The 21,483-nt window shown below is 40.1% G+C and overlaps 1 protein-coding gene across 1 annotated transcript in view; it reads right to left on the bottom strand.

The window, feature by feature from the left end:
• Nucleotides 1–21,194, bottom strand: part of BLMH (bleomycin hydrolase) — a 46,444-nt gene extending 25,250 nt beyond the window's left edge. Inside the window, exons 1-6 of the mRNA XM_060647833.2 lie at nucleotides 21,051–21,194; nucleotides 20,541–20,738; nucleotides 15,819–15,928; nucleotides 14,989–15,130; nucleotides 14,073–14,161; nucleotides 12,561–12,653 (exon numbers count right to left, since the gene is read on the bottom strand). Of these exons, the coding sequence (XP_060503816.1) occupies nucleotides 12,561–12,653; nucleotides 14,073–14,161; nucleotides 14,989–15,130; nucleotides 15,819–15,928; nucleotides 20,541–20,738; nucleotides 21,051–21,063 (645 nt within the window). The 5' untranslated portion in view covers nucleotides 21,064–21,194. The remainder of the gene's footprint in view (nucleotides 1–12,560; nucleotides 12,654–14,072; nucleotides 14,162–14,988; nucleotides 15,131–15,818; nucleotides 15,929–20,540; nucleotides 20,739–21,050) is intronic.
• Between the last annotated feature and the right edge of the window lie 289 nt (nucleotides 21,195–21,483).

Here is a 21,483-nt window from a genome sequence, read left to right as displayed (position 1 = left end):
CCCTGTTGACTCTGAATATAGTTTAAAAACTAAACAACAACAAACCCCAGAGGAATCCAATGTTTGTAATTATTTCTTAGAGATCACCAGAGAATGTTGTCTTAAAATTGTGACATGAGCCAAATATAAGAGGGCAATGGTATGCCAAAAATTTATCTCAGTGAAGGATTCACCGAGATCCTTCCCTTGCATACTTTGGGGAGCAAAGGGAAGCTATGCTGAGACATGCTGCATCTATACCTGCCTCTTGTGGCCAGCTGGCTTCTATGATTTTATATCCTTGGCTAATTAAAATTATTGGGAGTTTATGGAGTGCCTGGCTGGCTCAGTCGGCAGAGCATGCAACACTTGACCTCGCGAGTTCAAGCCCCACAGTGAGCACAGAGGCCAATAAATAAATAAATAGGGAGTTTAAACTAACCTCAAGGGGTGCCTGGGTAGCTCAGTCGGTTGAGCGACCAACTTCAGCTCAGGTCATGATCTCACGGTTTGTGAGTTCGAGCCCCGCATCGGGCTCTGTGCTGACAGCTCAGAGCCTGGAGCCTGCTTCAGATTCTGTGTCTCCCTCTCTCTCTGCCCCTCCCCCACTCATACTCTCTCTCTGTCTCAGAAATAAACATAAAAAAAAATTTAAACTAACCCCAAAATGCGGATATGTGTACCAACCTATAATCCATCAGAAAAGCTTCGACTGGTGTCAGAATGGCCCACGTCCTATTTCCAGTTTATATCCATTTTGTACTATTGCCTATGTTTCTTATTATATTGTCTACAAGTAGGAAGAATGTAAATTATAAAGGGTTTTGCCTCTTAAGTCTAATTTTATAAAAAAAAGATCCATTATAATGGGTCTCTAGAAAAATTTCTCCAGAGACATCTGTTCATTTTCAATGATCTGCTGAAGTCTACATGGCGAATGATAAAATCAATAAAGGGAATGGAAAAAAGAAAAAAGGACAAAGAAAGCATGAGGCATGCAACATGGAACAGGGAATGTGTGGATCTCACTTTAAAGACAAATGATGTGGGACTGAATCAATTCCCACAGCCCTGGCTCAATGGGAGACAGACATCAAGTGAGAGGAGGAAGGGAGGATGTAATAGTTGACAATCAGCTATGAACACTTACCAGGGCAAGAGTTTAAAGCCGGCTACAGGCAGACACAGGATGGAGGAAACCATGGTAATTCGAAGGGTTAGAATGCAAGGTAGTTCAAAGATATCAACCTAACTACACTAAATGGAGAAAACTGGTAAAGCTAAAAGATTTTGGTGTCTAGAACCACTATAGAAGTGACAGAATCTTCATTTGTTTTTACAACACTGGGTTGCTGGGAGAGTGGACAATAAAGTCTAATGAACTATAGAAATATTAGTTGCTTACTGCTATAAAAAATGCAAAGCTACAGTGCCCTTAAGAGATGATCTACTCCAACTTACTGATTGAGGAATTAGGCTCAAAGGTAAAATGACCTATTGATCACAGAGTAGAATGGCCACAAGGACACAAAAGGGGTCATTGAAAATAGCTGAACTTTGAAGAAAGTTCAGTGTAGAGGGTAAATAAGCTATTTACAAGAGAGAAGGAGCAGGGCCTTGGGGACTGCTGATAATGCCAAGAAGACAGCTCTCTACTGCTTTCTAGTGGGGAATGAAAGAAGGGCAACAGTCTGTTAAAAAGAAAATCAAAAACTCACCTGTGCCTGCAAGAGCAGACAGAGGAGATACTTTCTGGAGGCACTGAATATGTTTTCAGGCAGAGAAAGACATTAAAAAGTACCCTGAGGGGCGCCTGGGTGGCTCAGTTGGTTAAGCGTCCAACTTCGGTTCAGGTCATGATCTCACGGTTCGTGAGTTTGAGCCCCAAGTTGGGCTCTGTGCTGACAGCTCAGAGCCTGGAGCCTGGTTCAGATTTTGTGTCTCCCTCTCGCTCTCTACCCCTCCCCATGCTTGCTCTCTGTCAGTCTCTCTCAAAAATAATAAACATTAAAAAAAAAAAAAGTACCCTTAAAAGGTAGGTGCCTTTTCTGTGATGTTAAAGGAAATGAGCTCATACAGAGAGCTGATAACTAATAGTCAAATGATGATTTTGAGGTTACTTCTAAAGCAGTGTTTGAATCAAAGAAATAGTTAGAAATGCAGACTTTCCAGCTGCATCCAGACCTGAATCAATCTGCATTTTAATAAGATCTCCAGTGGATTCATAAGTACATTGAAGTTTGAAAGCACATTTACTCTTTCCCTCCTTCAAATCCTTATTCAATTATTATTTATTATTTTTCTCATTTGCATTTGCTATCCTTTTTGACATGCTGGTTCCCTCACACTGCCCTAACTGCCAAAAGACCGTTGCTCAAATCTGCAAGCCCTCTCCTTCAAGGTACCGTGACATCACCTGATTCTTCCTTTTTCATTGTCCTCCACATGAGCAAGTCCTGACAGCTGCACTTCTGAAATATATTCCAAAATGTATTTATTTCTCTTCAGCTTCAGTGTCACCAACCTGATCCAAATCACTATAACCTCTCATTTACATGACCACAATAGCCTCCTAATGGTTTTACAATCCATTCTCAAAGCACTCAGAGGGATTTTTTTTTTTTTTTTTGAATGTTTATTTATTTTTGAGAGAGTGAGAGACAGAGCATGAGCAGGGGAGGGGCAGAGAGAGAGGGAGACACAGAATCTGAAGCAGGCTCCAGCCTCCAAGCTGTCAGCACAGAGCCCGACACAGGGCTTGAACTCATGAGCTGTGAGATCATGACCTGAGCCGAAGTCGGACGCTCAAGCGACTGAGTCACCCAGGCGCTCCAACAGAGGGATTTTTTTTTTTTTAATTGAAATGTTACCTCACAATAAAATGCAAAATTACCACCATGGCCATATATAAGCCAGTTCTCAATTCATCTCTACAAGACCCATTCCACAACCATTCCCACCTTTGCCCAGCTCAAGCCGCATTGCTTTCCTTTGTTCCTCAAAAGTACCAAGCTTTCTCCCATCTTAGGGCTTTTGCACGTACTGTCTTCTCTGCCTGGTATGCTCTGTGTCCACTTCTCTGCATGGTTGGTCTTCCTGTTACTCCTGGCTCAGCTCAAATTTGACCTCAGAAAGGCTTTCCCTGACCACCTCATTAATCACCATATTATATGTTCTTCCAAGTACATATCACATTAGATAGTTTCTTGTTCATTTATTTGTGTATTGTCTGTCTTCCTCCACTAGTATGTAAAGTCCATGAGAGCAGGGACCCTATCTGTCTTGGTCGTCACTGTACTCCTAGTGCCTAGAAATGCTTAATATTTGTAGGTACTCCATAAATACTTGTGGAATTAATGAGTATCAATTTTTCTCCTTCTCTTCATTGCCCAGCTTCTTGAAACTACCTTCCTTTTCTTGCCATGGTCTGACTCCTCTCCATCTAGCTCCTTCCCTTCTCCTTTCTACTAACACTATTCTATACACTTGTTCAGGAAATCAGCAGCCTTTTCTCAGTCCTCATATTCTCTGACCTGTCTACAACATCTGACCCTGATGATTGGTGCCTACATCACAACATAGTTCTGGCATTCACTTTTATAGAAATAGGTATCTTCCAGAATTCTCTATTCAGATCTATTCTATCCCCATGTAGATAGCTAGATTGAGTCACTCATGTCAAGCAGGGACTTATGTCAAGCAGTGTCATAAGGAGTCAAGGGGGTTGCAGCTAAGACCAGATATTGCCAAAACCAGCACTGGTTTCTGATGACACCCAGAACTGATAGGCAGCAGAATCAGAGGAAGCCTGCAAAGGCCCACGGCTGATTAAACTCTAAAAAGGAAGATTTCTGCAGCAAACTGTCAGACCCTCCAGATGCTGACCTTTTCACATCTCCCCACATCAAAAAGGCAGTGCCACTGAAGGCTCTGCCTGACTGATCTCTGAACATAACAGATTCTCCACTGCTTGAACATAACAAGCAGCACATGCTCAGAGCTTCATCTCAACTATGCGCCCATGGACTGGCTTTGCATTTGTTAACTTCTTACCTTGTTGTATCTTGTTTAATGTATGACTTTGTATTCTGCTTTGTTTTCTGTGTCACGTATGAAGCCAAGTTAAAAGTGCGGAGAAATGTCACTGAATTTGGAATCCTGAACCTGCTTTACAGTTATTTTAACGTTGATTTATGATTGCATAAAGCTTGATATTGTAGACACAACTTGTGCGTGTCTTTGTAGCGCGCTCACACCTTCTATTCTCCTTCAAGGATTTCAATCATCCCCAAGGCTTCAGCCATTTGTACTATCATCACTATCACTTTTCTAGATTATTCTCCTTCTTGAGTTCCAGAATTGCTCCCATGTGCTTGAAACCCATTTCCAACTGGACAGTGCCTTGAGACTAGGCACTTTAAAGCCAATGTTTCTCCTCCTCACAGTGGTCTCTGAAAATAATTTCTCTCACTTATATGAACCACAGCAGCATTCGCCCAGCTACCAGGCTTAAAACCTTATTACTTTTTTATTTTTATTATTTTTTTTAATGTTTATTTATTCTTGAGAGACAGAGACAGAGTGCAAGTGGGGGAGGGGCAAAGAGAGATGGAGACAGAATCTGAAGTAGGGTCCAGGCTTGGAGTTGTCAGCACAGAGCCTGATGCGGGGCTGGAACTCATGAACCACAAGGTCATGACCTGAGCCAAAGTCAGATGCTTAACCAACTGAGCCACCCAGGCGCCCCTAATCTTATCATTTTTTTAAAAATTTTATTTGAATATAACTGTAACTATAACACAGTGTTACATTAGTTTCATGTGTACAACACAGTGATCTAATACCTATGTTATGCTATGCTCACTGCAAGTGTAGCTACCCTCTGTCACCACACAACGCTATTACAGTATCACTGACTACACTCCCTACACTGTACTTTTTATTCCCGTGACTTATACATTCCATAACTGGACGCCTGTACCTCCCACTCCCCTTCACCCAATTTGCCTGTCCCACCAACCCCCTCCCTCTGGCAATCATCAGTTTGTTGTCTGTATTTATAGACCTGATTCTGCTTATCTTTATTCATTTCCTTAACATAATTTTTACAATGGATAGTTGGCAGATAAGCTGCCAAGTCATACAGATTTTTCCTCTAAGATCTCTCTCAATTTCTCTCCTCTTTTCCATTTCTATTGTCACTATTCTTGTTCAGACCAAGTTACTACACCCTGAACTGCTACAACTTCATAATTGATCTTCCTAACTCTCCTCCCTCCAGCTTCACCTAACTAAATTAATCTCCTAAAGTGCAGTTGTATTTTAATTACATCTCAAAAATCTTCCTAACTTCTCATTTCCTGCTAAATTAAAATGAACTCTCATCCTAATATTCAAAACTCTTACAATGTTAGGTCTAATTCTAACTTTCCACTTATTCTAGCTTCAAACTTCAATATACCTCATATCATTAATTTAATGCAGATTATAGGGGCCAGCCCTAGAGATTCAGATTCAGTATATTTGCAGTGGGACCCAGAAATTTGTATTTTTTGACAAGCTTTTGATGAGTCTTTCTTGTCTTTTTTAAAAAAATTTTTATACATTGCAAGTTTATTTATTTATATTTGAGAGTGAGTGTATGCACACACACAAGCAGGGGAGAGGCAGAGAGAAAGGGAGAGAATCCGAAGCAGGCTCCGTGTTGTCAGTGGGGAGCCCAACAGGAGGCTGGACATCACAAACCATGAGCTGAAATCAAGGGTCAGAAGCTCAACCGAGTCACCCAGAGGCCCCTAAGCTGCTGATGCTTCTAATGCAGATAGACTTCAGACTAGTTTTTGAGACATACCATTCTAGCTCCTCCCTAAGACTCTAGGTACTACCCCACCCATCACCCAACAAATCTGCCTTGAGCATGTCTAGAATGCTTTTCACTCCAAACTCACTTCATTCAAACCACATCTCAAATGCAACTTTCTCCAGGAAACCTTTCTTGATCTCCCAAATAAGACACAGCAATTCTATCTTTGGAGTTAGATATGTTTGCACATCTCTTAAGACATTTAGTTTGCTTTGCTTTGTAATTTATTTTATTCCCCTACTAAACGTAAGCCACTTAACATGTATTATCTGTAACTCCTTCCACATACCAGGCACTGAGAAATATCTGACTGAATGCTGTGTAGCTCCAGAATGCTTCACACAATATGCCTCCTGGGTGCTACTATCACAAAGAGAACCTTGGGGCGTCTGGGTGGCTCAGTTGGTTAAGCATCCGACTCTTGGTTTCAGCTCACATCATGATCTCATGGTTCCCTGAGTATGAGACCCATGTCAGGCTCTGTGCTGAGAGTGTGGAGCCTGCTTGGGATTCTCCCTGTCTCTCTCTCTCTGCCCCTCTCCCATTCGTGCTGCCTTTGTCTCTCTCTAAATTAATTAATTAATAAGGAAGGAAGGAAGGAAGGAAGAAAGAAAGAAAGAAAAATAGAACCTTGAACCAGATGGATCGAAGTCTGACTTAGCAAGCAATTTTGAACATTCTTTCAAGTGAAGAGGAGGACTAAAAGTTGTTGATCTACTTTAAAAAGAAGAAAGCATGTTCCCGGGCTTTTGTCCTTCTTTTTATAATATCCACTAACTAAGATAGAAGAAATGTAGGTTTATTTTCAAAATAATTCTGATCCTCATTGGGCTAAAAAGAGAAATGTGACTTGAGATCCAATAAAGATATTTAAATGATGACAGTTCACAAAGCTAAGGAATAAGTCACTATATTTGATTTTCATGATAGATAACGTTGTAAAAATGTATTTAGGGTTGTAAGCAAACATGATACACAGTTTATCTCCATTTTAACTAAGGATTTTATATTGTTTGGAGATGTGAAATTATCACCTCTAAAGAAATATAGTCAACTGACTTTCAGCTCAGAATACTTAAAAGAGACTGCCTGAATTTACATATTTAGTTACTATTACTTGAGAATTTTAACTATTAAAGAGAGTCTTTATTTTTATTTTTTTTAATGTTTATTTATTTTTGAGAGAGAGAGGGAGAGAGAGACTGTGAGCGGAGAAGGGGCAGAGACAGAGGGAAACAGAATCCAAAGTAGGCATAATGCTGTCAGTGCACATCCTGACATGGGGCTTGAACTCACAAACTGTAAGATCATGACCTGAGCCCAAGTTGGACGCTTAACTGACTGAGCCACCCAGGTGCCCCAGAGTCTTTGGTTTAAGTACTTATTGGTTTTCCTGATTATGTCTATTTAGTAAAAAGGGACACATAGTATGTGAACATTATCTGTTTCCTTTAAGAACTAATGTGAGGTTAGTCCCTTACTCAGTGTCAGAGATGTCCTCCAAGGCCATCAAAATAATAATTCCCTTTTCTCTTCCAGAACCCAGAAGAGAAGGCCATACTAGAAAATGTTATTTCTTTGCAGCAGTGGATCTTAACCAGAAGCTTTTAAAAGTACAGATGCCTAGGGGCACCTGGGTGGCTCAGTTAGTTGAGTGTCTGACTTCAGCTCAGGTCATGGTCTTGCAGTCTGTGAGTTTGAGCCCCACATCAGGCTGTGTGCTGACAGCTCAGAGCCTGGAGCCTGCTTCTGATTCTGTCTCTCCCTCTCTCTATGCCCCTCCCCCCGCTCATGCTCTCCCTGTCAAATATAAACATTAAAAAAAAAATTTAAAGTACAGATGCCTTAATTAGATGCCAAATCAAAATTAGCCAGAGAACAATAAGAATGAGGTGGAACTAGCTTCACAAATATTACAACACTATTAAGAAGCTTCAGTAACTAAAACACAGAGTTATTAGCAAATGAATAAACAGACTAATAGAACAGAACTTAAAGTCCAGAGGCTTTAGAACGATAAAGCATCTCAAATTAAGGGGTATAAAGAGACGGAGTATTTCAGGAAAAACGTGGGGAAAAAAAGTTAGATCCATACCTCATACCCCACACCAGGATAAGTTCTAAATGGATTAGAGATTCAAATACAAAAATCAAAACCCCATAAGTATTAGAAGAAAAATGGAAGAATTCTTTTATAATTAGAGTGAGAAAAGCCTTTTTTTTAAATGTTTTATTTATTTTTGAGAGAAAGGGAGACAGAGTACAAGCAGGGGAGGGGCAGAGAGAGAGGGAGACAGAATCCATGAAGCAGGCTCCAGGCTCTGAGATGTCAGCACAGAGCCTGACAAGGAGCCCAAACCTGTGAATCATGAGATCATGACCTGAGCTGAAATTGGACACTTAACCGACTGAGCCACCCAGGCACCCCAAGAAAAGCTTTTCTAATTAAAAATGTAAAAGCTTTCAAATTTGATTACATACAAGTAAAAAATTCTGCATAACAAAAAAGCATATCTTACATAAACAACTAGGAAAAAAATTACAATTCATATAAAAAAGGGCTAATTTCTATAACATGTAAGGAGTATCTAGAAATTGACAAAAGACAGAGAAGAAAACAAGTTAAAGATATGAAGTGACAGTTCACAGAAATGATGCTTAGTTCCATTCAGAGTAAGAAAATATAAATTAAAACCAATGAGATAAATATAAATTAAAACTCCTTTTACCTATCAGATGTTTACCTATCAACTATTTACCTATCAGAGTGGTAAGTATTCAATTGATCGATATATTGCCTTGATCTAACTAAAGGGAAATAAGTTCTATCAGATATTGCTGATGAGAGTATAAACTGGTATAATCCCCAAAGAGGATAATTTGGCATATTCAAATTACAAACAAATGTGTCTTTTTTCTGACCCAAAAATTATTCTTGGGGCACCTGGCTGGCTCAGCTGGTAGAGCATACAACTTTTGATCTCAGGGTCATGAGTTCAAGCACACACTGGGTGTAAAGTTATCTTTAAAAAAATTCTAGGGGCACCTGGGTGACTCAGTTTGTTAAGCATCTGACTTCGGCTCAGGTCATGGATCTCAGTTCATGGCTTCAAGCCCCACATCGGGCTCCACTGAAGTGCGGAGCCTGCTTGGGATTCTCTCTCTCTCCCTCTCTCTCTGCCTCTCCTGCACTTGCTCTCTTTCTCTTTCTCAGATAAATAAACTTTAAAAACAAAACAAAAAAATTCTACTTCTAGAAATATAATCTACAAGTATACATGCATATAGGCAAAATTATGTAAGCACAAGATCATTTACTGTATTTTTAATGGAAGCTTGAAAAATCAGAGCGTCCGTTACTAAGGACCAAATAAATTAATTATGGTACATCTATTCAATAGAATTCTATGCAAATACTTTTTAAAATGCAGAAACTCTTTATGTATCAATATAGAAAGATTACCAAGACGTATTCTTAAAAAACAAAACAAAAAAAAAAAAAACTGTGTAGAACAATATGAGTAATATACTAACATCTCTACAAGGAGGAGGAAAATAATATAAATTCATGGATTGTAAAAAAAAAAAAAAAGATCTCAGTCAGGAAGGATAACTGACAGCTAATATAATAACAGAAACTAATAAAACTGGTTGGGAGGTGTGTGGGAACTAAAAGGACGGAGAACAGAATGGGAAGAAGACTTTTCACTGTACACCTTTTTATATTTCTGATTAAAAAAAATACTTTTTGGGGCACCTGGGTGGCTCTGTGAGTTGAAATTCTGACTCTTGATTTTGGCTCAGGTCATGATCCCAGGGTTGTGGGATAGAGCCCCGTGTTGGGCTCCACACTGAACATGGAGCCTGCTTAAGATTCTCTCTACCCCCACCTCTCTCTCTTCCCTCTCCTCCACTAACACTCTCTCTCTCTCTAAAAATAATAATAAAATAGTAAAAGACTAATAAAAAACGTTTTTATTCAAAGTAGTCTTTAAAATAAAAAAATAAAAATGTAGATAATTAGGCTCCAGCCTCAGGGAAACTGATCTCTTAAACGTCTGGAGCAAGCCCAGGCCTATATTCTACTTTTTTTCTTCAAAAAAAATTTTTTTTTAATGTTTATTTATTTCTGAGATAGAGACAGAGCATGAGTGTGGGAGGGGCAGAGAGAGAGAGAGAGAGAGAGAGAGAGAGGGAGAGAGACACACAGAATCCGAAGCAGGCTCCAGGCTCCGAGCTGTCAGCACAGAGCCCGATGCGGGGCTCGAACTCACAGACCATGAGATCAAGACTTGAGCCAAAGTCGGACACTCAAACAACTTAGCCACCCAGGCACCCCAACCTATATTCTGTTTTTAAGAGCTGAGAGCCACTGCTATAGAATTTCTTAGGTGAATCATAATGGCTTCCTGTCTCTTTTCATGGCATTGATAAATACTGTTTCTAGTCTTTGTTTTATGTTTTATTTTAAACAGAATTTTGGTGAAAAGTACGTTAATAATCCTTAGGATATCTGGAGGCTAAAAGAATGAGTAGACACACCAAGAAAACATTGCAATGAAGGTGACTACATTTCCAAAATGGGTCTGCCGTGTCTGTCATCACAACAAGCAACCTGCACTTCTCTAAATAATGCATTTAGCATAAAAACATTTCATTCAAAGCTATCTGAGCTTCATGGTTGTTGATTAAGTCATTATTTTGATGTGCCTACAAGGCTAGGCAAATCACAGGTACTAATTTGTGGTTTTAAAATCATAGCTAGACTCTTCATTACCAAAGAGTCAGGATCAATAAAAAGGGGGTTGGGGGATTGTAAAAATCTAAAGACCTACTACAGAGAATTCTGTAGTCAACAGTTTACGTAGAATCATGAGGTAAATAATCTTATAAAACATCCACACTCAGGACTCAGTAAGGTGGTATTTTACTCATTTTCTGAGGTAGGAGCAGGGAAAGAAAGATATGTGAAATATATCTGCCCTAATTCTTATCAGCCAATCTCAGGGTCATGACATGAATCTTAGATACATTATTTAGAAGATCATTAGTACAAACAAAAAAAGCCAATAGGTTGCTTATGATCTATAAGAAATATTATCTGGGCTCTTTTCCATAACTATTTACAGAATTTTCATTCTTACTATACCCCACCATTTTACTATAATCATAAATGGAAAGCAAATTATGCAGGAAATATGGCCTCAACAAGAGAGATCATTCTAAGCTGGAAGGGAAGAGAACTAACACTTACTGGACAACCGCTGTGTGCCAGGCACTATATCTTGCATTCTTGTATTTAATTCCTTATTTGATCCCCACAAAAATCCAATGAGGAATACATTTTGAATCCCAAACTGAACCTAAGACAGGTTACTGTGTTAAGCACTGGGTTAAACATTTTACACCTGAACAGATTTGAGAGCTAAAGGAACCTGTTCCAGGTCACACATCTGTTAAATAATGAAAAGATTAGAACTCAGACAATCTGACTCCAGAGACCATGCTCTCAACTACACTTTTCCACCTCTCTAAAATTCAAAGGAGGGGTGCCTGGGTGGCTACGTCAGTTGAATGTCTTGATTTTGGCTTGGGTTGCAATCCCAGGGTTGTGGGATGGAGCCCCCCCGTCAGGCTCCACATCAAGTGTGGAGACTGCTTGGGAATGTCTCTCTCTCCCTCTGCCCTTCTCCCCAGCTCGTGCTCTCACTCTCTAACATAAAATTAAAAAATAAACAAACAAATAAAATTCAAAAAAAAACACAAGTGAAGTATTAGTTTTATCCATGGCAGTGAAAAAATAAGGCCATTTTAATTCTACATAAAATTTTGAAGAGACTATTGGTTGAGTGATTCCTAGTAATGTTTGTTCTTTTCTCAAAGTAATTCATACTTTTACACATATTCAGCTGCATTATGTAATTAAAGATTAACATTAAGTAGTAAAGATTAGCTCTCTTGACAGTATTACCACCTAATATTCGTTTCATGCTTTTTAAGTTTACTAAAACGTTTACACATACATTATTTTAACTGATATAAGCATCAAGAGTTTCCCATCTTTACTCTTACAAAGTAAAGCCAAAAGCCTGGCATCTACCTAAGATCCCTCATAGCTCTGCCTTTCTAGCTTAATTTACTACCAATCACACTCACAAAAGGTTATGTTTCAGCTATGCTACTCTTTGAAGATTCTACTTCTGTTCATGCCACCGTACATGCAATTCTCTTTGTCTGGAATGGTCTTCCCAATTATCCATCCAGTAAATTCCTACAGCTCTTTCAAGAGCTGGTTCAAGTATTTTCCCCATGAAACCTTCTGCTCACTGATTTAGTCACTCCCTCATTTAGGACCACCAAATCCTTTTTTACACACCTCTAGCATAAGATTTACCATAACTATTCATGTGTTTCTTTTTCTAACAGATTGAGCTTTTTGTACAGACTATGTCTTCTCTATTTTTGTATCCCTAGTGCCTTATGAAATGAGTAGAAGAATGAATTATAAAGAATATTAAATTGAGAATTAGAAGATACAAGTGAAAGTCTCATACTAAAATGCAAAGTTTACACCTCAGTTTTTTCAGCCGTAAAATAAGCAATTTTCTATTCAATTCTACATTTACTGCAACAGTTATGCTTCCTCATCAGTTTAACAGATGGAAATATTCTGAGAGCTCTTTAGAATGGTACAAAAAATCCAAATAATTGTTTTTACCTCCTCCATCATGACATCCTGTGTGGCTGAGATTTCTCCTTTGGTTGCTCCACTGTGTACCAGGTTCCGTAGTCGTATACAGAATTCTCTCATCTATGACAGAAACTTATTCAGTACTCCAAATCGTTACCCAACTTCAACTGTGAATGAGCCTAGCAGATCACTGCTAGTTCTTTTAAAGTGTAAATAGGTCAAGCCCCAGAGCAAAGTTCATAAACACATAGATTTTTTCCCCAACCGGTCCACTTAAAGACATAGACAAAAACACTATCCCTAAAGGGTAAAAAAACATTGATTATTCCCAAAGAATTCTAGATGCAACTGTTCCTGCTATGCAACTGATGGTACCCTCTGTGACAGTATGTGCCTGGATGAGGAACACATCTGATTCCATAGCACCTATCACCCTTAGGAAAAGCAGGAGACTTAAGACGATTATGCTACTCAGTCACTTCAGTAGATTTTTATTTAGAATTTTACAGATTATTCACTTCTCTTTCTCTGCCAAACGGTTATAACAATGGCTATGCCAACCACCCGATAGTTTTCATTTTTGTTGTTTTCAATTTTGAAAGTACCTAAGATAGAGGTGAGTCTTAAATCTAATCACAGTGCTAAAGAGGATCTTGCTCTCCCCTAAAATGAAATTCAATGATATACTATTAAGGATCTTTTAGCCTGTGGATAAGAATCCTCAGTTTCCTGGGTGGAAAATAACCTACTTCTAATATTGGGGAAACACATCTATATTTTAAAACGTCATCTTTCTCCCAGGGGTGACAAATCCAATTTCGGCCTCCTAGACCAAGAGAACAGATTCTTGTGACTCCCAGTTGTCAAAAAACGATGTCTGGTAGAGTAGCGTCCCTGTAAGATTTATAACCATCCTTGGGGGGGGGGGGGGACGCCTCGCTGGCTTGGTCAGCAGAGCATGCGACTCTTGATCTCAGGGTTGTGAGTTTACTCAAACGTATATGTATGTGTAGGTATATATGTATATATATAACCCACCTTGGGAAAATGGGTTACGTAGAGAAGAAAATGATTCATTAAGATAACTCATGCAATAAAAAGCAGTTCAATGACTACATAAAATCTTTAGTGAGTAAATACACTGATGTGGTTTGGGGATGCCTCAGAACTCCACATACTCTTTAAGAAAAGTCTCACAAATACTTCTTTTTTGTCCCAGCCCACCTCCAATAGAACCCAGTGGACTTATAGCCCATATTAAGCATAGATTTTCTTTCCTCAGTACCCATGAGAAAATATTTAAATCAATGGAAATAAAAGTAGAAGGTTTTTAAAAAGAAAAAAATAAATAAAACAAAACATTCTAAACTCAATTATTTTTAAGTTAACATGTAGCTACGTTGCCTTTGACAGACACAGAGTAGCTCCTTGTACACAAACTGTGTACACTGAAATGCCCAGGAATCGCCCTGGAAAATTAGTTAAGAGCTTTAAGGTATGTGCACTAAATTCAATCCCACCCTGCTCCATATGTTGCACCTTGTGATTCAGAATGTCATTCATCCTTCTGGTTGCCTCTGTTGTATAAGATTCAGGGAAGCACTTCTTAGGGACGACACCATATTTTTCTAAAAGAAAACAAATTTTGGTGTTCAGTAAGGTAAAAGCATACTCCAGCATTAGAAACCTTGGAAAAATAACCACTGCTTTAAAGAATAGGCCATATTTTGCCATTCTAAATCAGAAAACTTAACAATTTTATACTTCATATTAATAAACAGGACATTAAATCTGCATATTTATCCATATATCTGAGACTGAATTCTGTTCTTTTTATCTATACTTTGTAAAACACTCAGCATGATGAGGTTTTCCCAAAAGACAACTTTTTGAACGAGAATACTTTCTAAAATTTTTTTTTTTAACGTTTATTTATTTTTGAGACAGAGAGAGAGAGAGCATGAACGGGGGAGGGTCAGAGAGAGAGGGAGACACAGAATCCGAACCAGGCTCCAGGCTCCAAGCGGTCAGCACAGAGCCCGACGTGGGGCTCGAACTCACGGACCGCGAGATCATGACCTGAGCTGAAGTCGGACGCTTAACCGACTGAGCCACCCAGGTGCCCCGAATGAGAATACTTTCAAACAGTTGCAGTTTCAAAGTTTTATGATCACATCAATGGACAAGAGATAAACTTTTTCATAGAAAGTCAGTTCTACTTAATACAACCATTCCATCTCCAACCAGCTCTTCACAGTATCTACCTCCTTACCTCTCATTTAAGAAAAATACTTAATAGGCGAGAGTGTAAGATAAAGGTTCTTAAGCTAACTGTATACCCTTCTGGGAGACTAATTCTACTCTGTACATAACCACCAAAGAAATGGCCCACGCCCAACTACAGAGCCTTGTTTGATCATACGGACTTTCAGTTCCATTAGAGAAATGCTCTTACCAACAATATTGACAAGCATATCCCACTGTCCACCATCATTTGCGGGATTCATAAGCAAATACTGCACCAGCCTACCATCCTCGGGCTCTTTTTTCTGGGCTGTGTCCACAAAAGCATTTAAGAAGAAATAACAACGTTCAACCTGGAGTAAAAGAAGTTAAATAAAATTAAAGGAAAAGAGAGCTAATACTTTTATTGACATTATCAACACAACAGGATTTTTGGACCTAACACCATAATAGGTATTTTTAAACTAAAGTTGGTAATTAAGTATCAGTATCTGGCTTCATATTTAAAGTTTCTTCGTATATTTCTGTAGATACGTTCAATAGTTTATCCAAAATAATGCACTATTTTATTTAGATACAAAATCTGAAACAAAGTCTTAGTCAATAAACATCTAATGGATGCTTATATAACATACACTTTAAAAATTAAAAAATGAAATGAAATTTTTATTTACTGTTTTTCTAACAAGTATTACCTGGATGGGAAATTAGGCCGTAGAAAGACCAAAGAACCTAAATAAAGATGCTCAAAGGGGAAATTATTAAAAACAAAATAAAAAATTTTAAATAAGCTAAGAAAGAAACAAGGAAGCATCAGGGTGAGTCAGTAGACTTATTATTTCATTGCAAAGAGTAGCCACCTACCAACCAAAAGCAGTTCTGTGTTTGAAGAGAGTCAACCTTTGATACTTTGGAAATCAGAATAAGTGGTGTCCCATCTATAATGGAAGGCAGACTATAACTGGAAAAGCAAGAAATGAAGAGATAGTCCCTACCAACGCTGATACTGAAAAAAAAAGCCTTGCAAGATCAATCCCATACCTTGTCCCAGAAAAAGAGATAAGATTGACTAAACTCAAATTCTTCAATATTTAATTTTTTCATGAATGGAAGTCTCATAACATTCAGACAAGAAAAGATCCAGCATCGCCCTGTAACAAGAAAGCAAACCAAGAAATTAGAATGAGTGTTCACATAGATTACATTGTTCTATCCCTGTTTCCTAAAACTGAATGCATGACAAGATCTTCGACAATTTAAAACTAAATCAGAAAGAACAGAAAGATTAAAACAAGGGGCGCCTGGCTGGCTCGGTTGGAAGAGTATGTGACTCTTGATCTTAGGGTTGTGAGTTCAAACCCCACACTGGGTGTAGAGTTTTCTTAAATAAATAAACTTAAAAAAAAAAACACAAGAAAGGTCAGAATTAGTATTTGAAATATATACGCAAAGGCTTAAAGTCCTTAACATATGAAAAAAACTCTTTACATATCATTTAAAGAACCCAATACAAATCGCCTAAGAAAATCACATTAGAAAAAGAAAATACTGCCAGAGAGATGTGAGCAGAGATCATGAATAGACAGATAACTTAATGGCCGAAAAAGATATAAACATTTTTTGAAGTTTATCATAAGATACCTGTTAAGTTGGGATACATTATTTTTTAATTAATAATGCCCAATATTGAGAAGGATTTGGGAAACAGCATTATTGTACACTCTGGATATAGACCCAAACAGGTACAAAATATCTGAAAGCAAATTGGCAATATATGGCAAAAATTTTAAAAAGTCCCTACCTTTTTTTTTTTTTTTTTTTTAATGTTTATTTATTTTTGAGACAGGGAGAGAGACAGAGCATGAACCGGGGAGGAGCAGAGAGAGAGGGAGTCACAGAATCAGAAGCAGGCTCCAGGCTCTGAGCCATCAGCCCAGAGCCCGACGCGGGGCTCGAACTCATGGACCGGGAGATCGCGAGATTGTGACCTGAGCTGAAGTCGGACGCCCAACTGACTGAGCCACCCAGGCGCCCCTCCCTACCTTTTTTTTAATGTTTTATTTATTTTTGTGAGAGAGAAAGAGAGAGCAAGTGCGAGAGAGGGCGTGTGCGTGGACACGAGTGAGCAGGGGGCAGAGAGAGAATGAGACAGAGAATCCAAAGCAGGCTCTACCAGGCTACACACTGTCAGTGTGGAGCTCAAACCATGAGATATGACCTGGGCCGAAGTCAGATGCTCAACCAACTGACCCACCTGGGTGCTGCAAAAAGTCCCTACCCTTTAATCTGGAACACGTAGTGTATGCTTCAATATAAGGTGACCCTAACATAAGTCAATCCCCATTCTCCCAAATTAAAAAAAGGTTGTTGGGACACCTGACTGGCTCAGTTGGTAGAGCGTGCAACTCTTGATCTCAGAGTTGTGAGTTTAAGCCCCATGTCGGGTATAGAGATTACTTAAAATCTTCAGGAAAAAAAGAAAAAGTTGTTTGGCTAACTGGATCATACAGACACTGGAAAATATAGACGAAATAGTAACTGTCCACCTATAATATTTAATTTAGTAATTTAAATATATACAGATATTTAAAATCATGTTAACAATAAATTGACGTAGAAACACTGCTTCTTCCACTTTCACATATGTCATTTTCACATTGATTCATATCTTCACTTGCATTTTGGCATCAGTGCTTTTGCCATCATTAGATGTACTCTTTCAATGGAACACTTCATCTTTCTTCCATCTAGTATGTTTGAGTCACAGCAATGTTTTAAATCTATCCTTCATGCTATCCCTGAAAACCGTATGCTAGCATCAATTATACAATCACATTTCTCATTTGTTCAGTAAGTAGATAATCACAAACTTTACAATGTCACCATTTCCTTAATGATTTAAGTGATCTTTAAAAGGTCTATTTACAATGATATCCAACATTTCCATGTGAGGTCACATCCTAGGAATATATTATGTTCAAATTTTTCGCATTTTTTAAAAAAAAATTTTTTTTTTTTAACGTTTTATTTATTTTTGACACAGGGAGAGACAGAGCATGAACAGGGGAGGGTCAGAGAGAGGGAGACACAGAATCTGAAACAGGCTCCAGGCTCTGAGCTGTCAGCACAGAGCCCGACGCGGGGCTTGAACTCATGGACCACGAGATCATGACCTGAGCTGAAGTCGGACGCTTAACCGACTGAGCCACCCAGGTGCCCCAAATTTTTTGCATTTTTAAAAAACTGATTCAATCAAATGATCTCTACACGCATCCCAAACTAACACAGATTGAGGCCATTTCAGAGTTAAGTGCTTACCAAATTGTATTTTACTTCAAAATAAATTAACCACAAGTGTTCATTATGAGGATCTCTGTAAGGCCTCAAATATAAGGTAACTCTCTTTACTAAAGGAAAATTCAGGGGGGAAAACCCCTGACCTTTATTTGGCATAACTTTTTTTTTTTTTAAGAGAGAGAGAGAGCGCTTGCGAGCGAGTGCACACAAGTGAGAGGGGGAGGGGGCAGAGGGAGAGAGACAGAATGTTAAGAAGGCTCCATAAGCAGGGTGGAGCCAGATGCAGGGCTCAATCCCACAACCCTGGCATCATGACCTGAGCTGAAATCAAGAGTTGGACGGATACTTGCAGTGCCTGGGTGGCTCAGTTAAGCATCTGACTTCAGCTTAGGTCATGATCTCACGGTTAATGAGTTCAAGCCCCACACTGGGCTCTGCGCTGACAGCTCAGAGGCTGGAGCCTGCTTCAGATTCAGATTGTCTTTCTCGCTCTCTGCTCCTCCCCCACTCACTCATTTTCTCTCTCTCTCTCTCTCTCTCTCATAAATAAATAAACATTAAAAAAAATTAAAGAAAAAAAAAGAGATGGACGGTTAACTGACTGAACCACCCAGGCACTCCTGGGCGTAATCTTTTTACTGCTATAAACGCATGTTCCCGCTATATTGGTAAACGAAAAAGGTAGATAGATAGTTTACCTAACAATATGTAAGGTATCCACCTATATTAAACACACACACACACATATACACACACACAGAATAAAGACCTGACTTTAAAAATATGTACCTGTTGGTATTTTGCAAATATTCTACATTGAAGAACAATAATTTGTAACAAGAAAAAACAATTAAAAATAAATGACGATGGGGCACCTGGGTGGCTCAGTTGGTTGGGCGTCTGACTCTTGATTTTAGCTCAGGTCATGATCTCACAGTTTGTGAGATTGAGCCCTGAGTCTGAGTTTGTGCTGACAGCACAGAGCCTGCCTGGGATTCTCTCTCTGTCCCTCCCCTGCTCACTCATGCTCTCGCTAATAAACATTTTTTTAAAAAAAGAAAAAAAATAAGCAACTATAGTATTTTTCAAAAACCACTAATTACTTACCTCATTTTTACCTTGGGTCTGTCTGTATGTCACCCCTCTCATATATACTGTATTATTTCCCAGTAAAAAAAAAACCTGTATGTACTGTTAATGTGAAAACTACATAGCTCATAACCTATTTGTAACTCTTGTAAATAAAAGTGATACTACAAAATATAAGACTTGATCTATTCCAGAGGCACATTTCCAGGCTTTTCCCTAAGAGGTCACTGCAATCTAAACTGTGTAGGACCACTGTGACATTACTAACTGGATCACTTGCATCCCAAGCACTTCTTACTATGGCAAAACATTAATTATGGCAAGGTCATGGCCTTAACATCTAAAAATCACGGAGTTATGATTTCCATACAAGAAAATATATCCATGTTAAACATACACTTTGAGTTCTAACTGGCTCTCACCAAGCACTGATCTGCTTTCTGTCAAAATACACTGGAAGTAGTTTTTATTTTTTATTTATTTTTTAAATGTTTGTTTATTTTTGAGAGAGAGGGAGACAGAGTGCAAGGGGGCAGAGAGAGAGGGAGACACAGAATCCAAAGCAGGCTCCAGGCTCTGAGCTATCAGCACAGTCTGACACGGGGCTCAAACTTGTGAACCGTGAGATCATGACCTGAGTCGAAGTCAGACGCTTAACTCACTGAGCCCCAGACGCCCGACTGGGACTAGTTTTTAAATGGATAGACTTTTAAAAGTCCTTTTAGTACAGTTCTGCCATAAGAATGTCCTCCTTATTTAGATTCTTGGTTAACCAATCTTTCACATTGCTGCTTTTCAAACAATCATGCTAGACAGCAAAACAAGAGCTCTTGACCAGTAAGGCAGGAGAACTGAGTATTTTTCTGTATTACAAACTGGTCTATTGGTGGAAATTGAGCCCATTAGCACATTTACTCAAACTGTAACTATTGGCCTATTTAAACACTTGATGATGTTTTGATACAATTACGTTGTGTCTTTTCCACTCCATACATTTGTATATGGCCTTCAGGGCAAGAACATTTTGGAGTTTTCTAGAGCATGAACATTTTTGCATGGTCTGTTTCGTACTAAAAACATGTATCTCCAAGACACCGGGCCACAATCACATAACTTCAGGACAGAATACAGTGAATTACATTCAAACACATGACTTGTCACTTTAATGCTCAACGCCAAGTACACCATCAAGCCACAGAGGACCAAAGTAAGTCACAAGGTAATGTTCTTGGACCTGCCTTTCCCTGTGCCTGTTCCCTGGAAATTTACAAGTTCTTTCAATGCAAACTTCTTCTACTCAGTACCATTCTTAAGACCTCAAAATGGGGCACTGTCAGGAAGGTTAAGTAAAGTGTGCAAGGAGTTTTGAGACCTCACCTGAGCTCTTTTGGTTGGTGACTGGCTTGCCTTCCTGAGTCACAGCGTGCTGGAACACATGCTGAGCACCCTGTACCGTGGCCCTCTTCAGACAGATGTCCAGCAGGTCGTGGGTGGTCCCAACATTCTGGGCAAGTACGAACTGAGGGTCGGAGTTCAGTTTCTGAATCAGAGCAGCTACCTTCTCCGAATTCAGTCCTGTTGGAAAACCAAATGGTATTGATAGTATCAAAAGGGGGCTCAAGAGGGCTGATCCGGGGCTCCCACAGCTTGGCCCTAACTTCGGAAGACCAGCCGGAGGTGACCCTTGCGGCGGACAGGCCCCTTACCGGCGACCTCCCCCAAGTGCTGTCTCCCACCAAGGCCGCTCCGGCCCGCCTAGAACGCTCCATTCCCGCCATCGCCCCCGGTCCCAGGCCCGGTTCTCTCCGCCGCCGGGCCTCTGGGGCCCAGCTGAGCCCCCCCGAGAGGACCCCGGCAGGGCCTCGGCGGGAAAGAGCGGCGCCTCACCCGCGTTGTTCATGGTGGCCACACCGCCCGGCAGGGGAACGGTAGTTTGGGGGTTCTCAGGGGAACGCCGGGGTTACACTGTGGCTCGCTGCCTCAGCTGCCGGACCTGCCACTCACACACCGAACGCCAGAAAGAGGGAACCGGCCCGGTGGCGGAGGAGAGCTGAAGCCCAGAGAAACGGGGTCCGCGGAGGGACAAAACTCCCCCTCGCGTTGCTGAGTCAGCGCCGTCTGGGCAGGCCCCGCCCGGGGGAGGGACGACCGGGCGGGCTCCCGACGAGCTCCATCCCGCTCGCGCCCCCGCCCCACCTCCGCGCGACCCGGGGTCGGCCCACGTGGCGCCAGCGCCCTTGCGCGTCAGGCTCCCGCTTCCTAGCCCTCGGGGCGCCCCAGCCGTTCCGTGCTGGACCCGGAGCCCGAATACTCTGGCCTT

This window comes from Panthera onca, chromosome E1 (genome assembly GCF_046562875.1).
Source record: "Panthera onca isolate mPanOnc1 chromosome E1, mPanOnc1 haplotype 2, whole genome shotgun sequence".
In the NCBI taxonomy this organism is placed as follows: Eukaryota; Metazoa; Chordata; class Mammalia; order Carnivora; family Felidae; genus Panthera; species Panthera onca.
The sequence above is the reverse complement of the archived record's forward strand: the minus strand, read 5'-3'. Positions and strand labels throughout refer to the sequence as shown.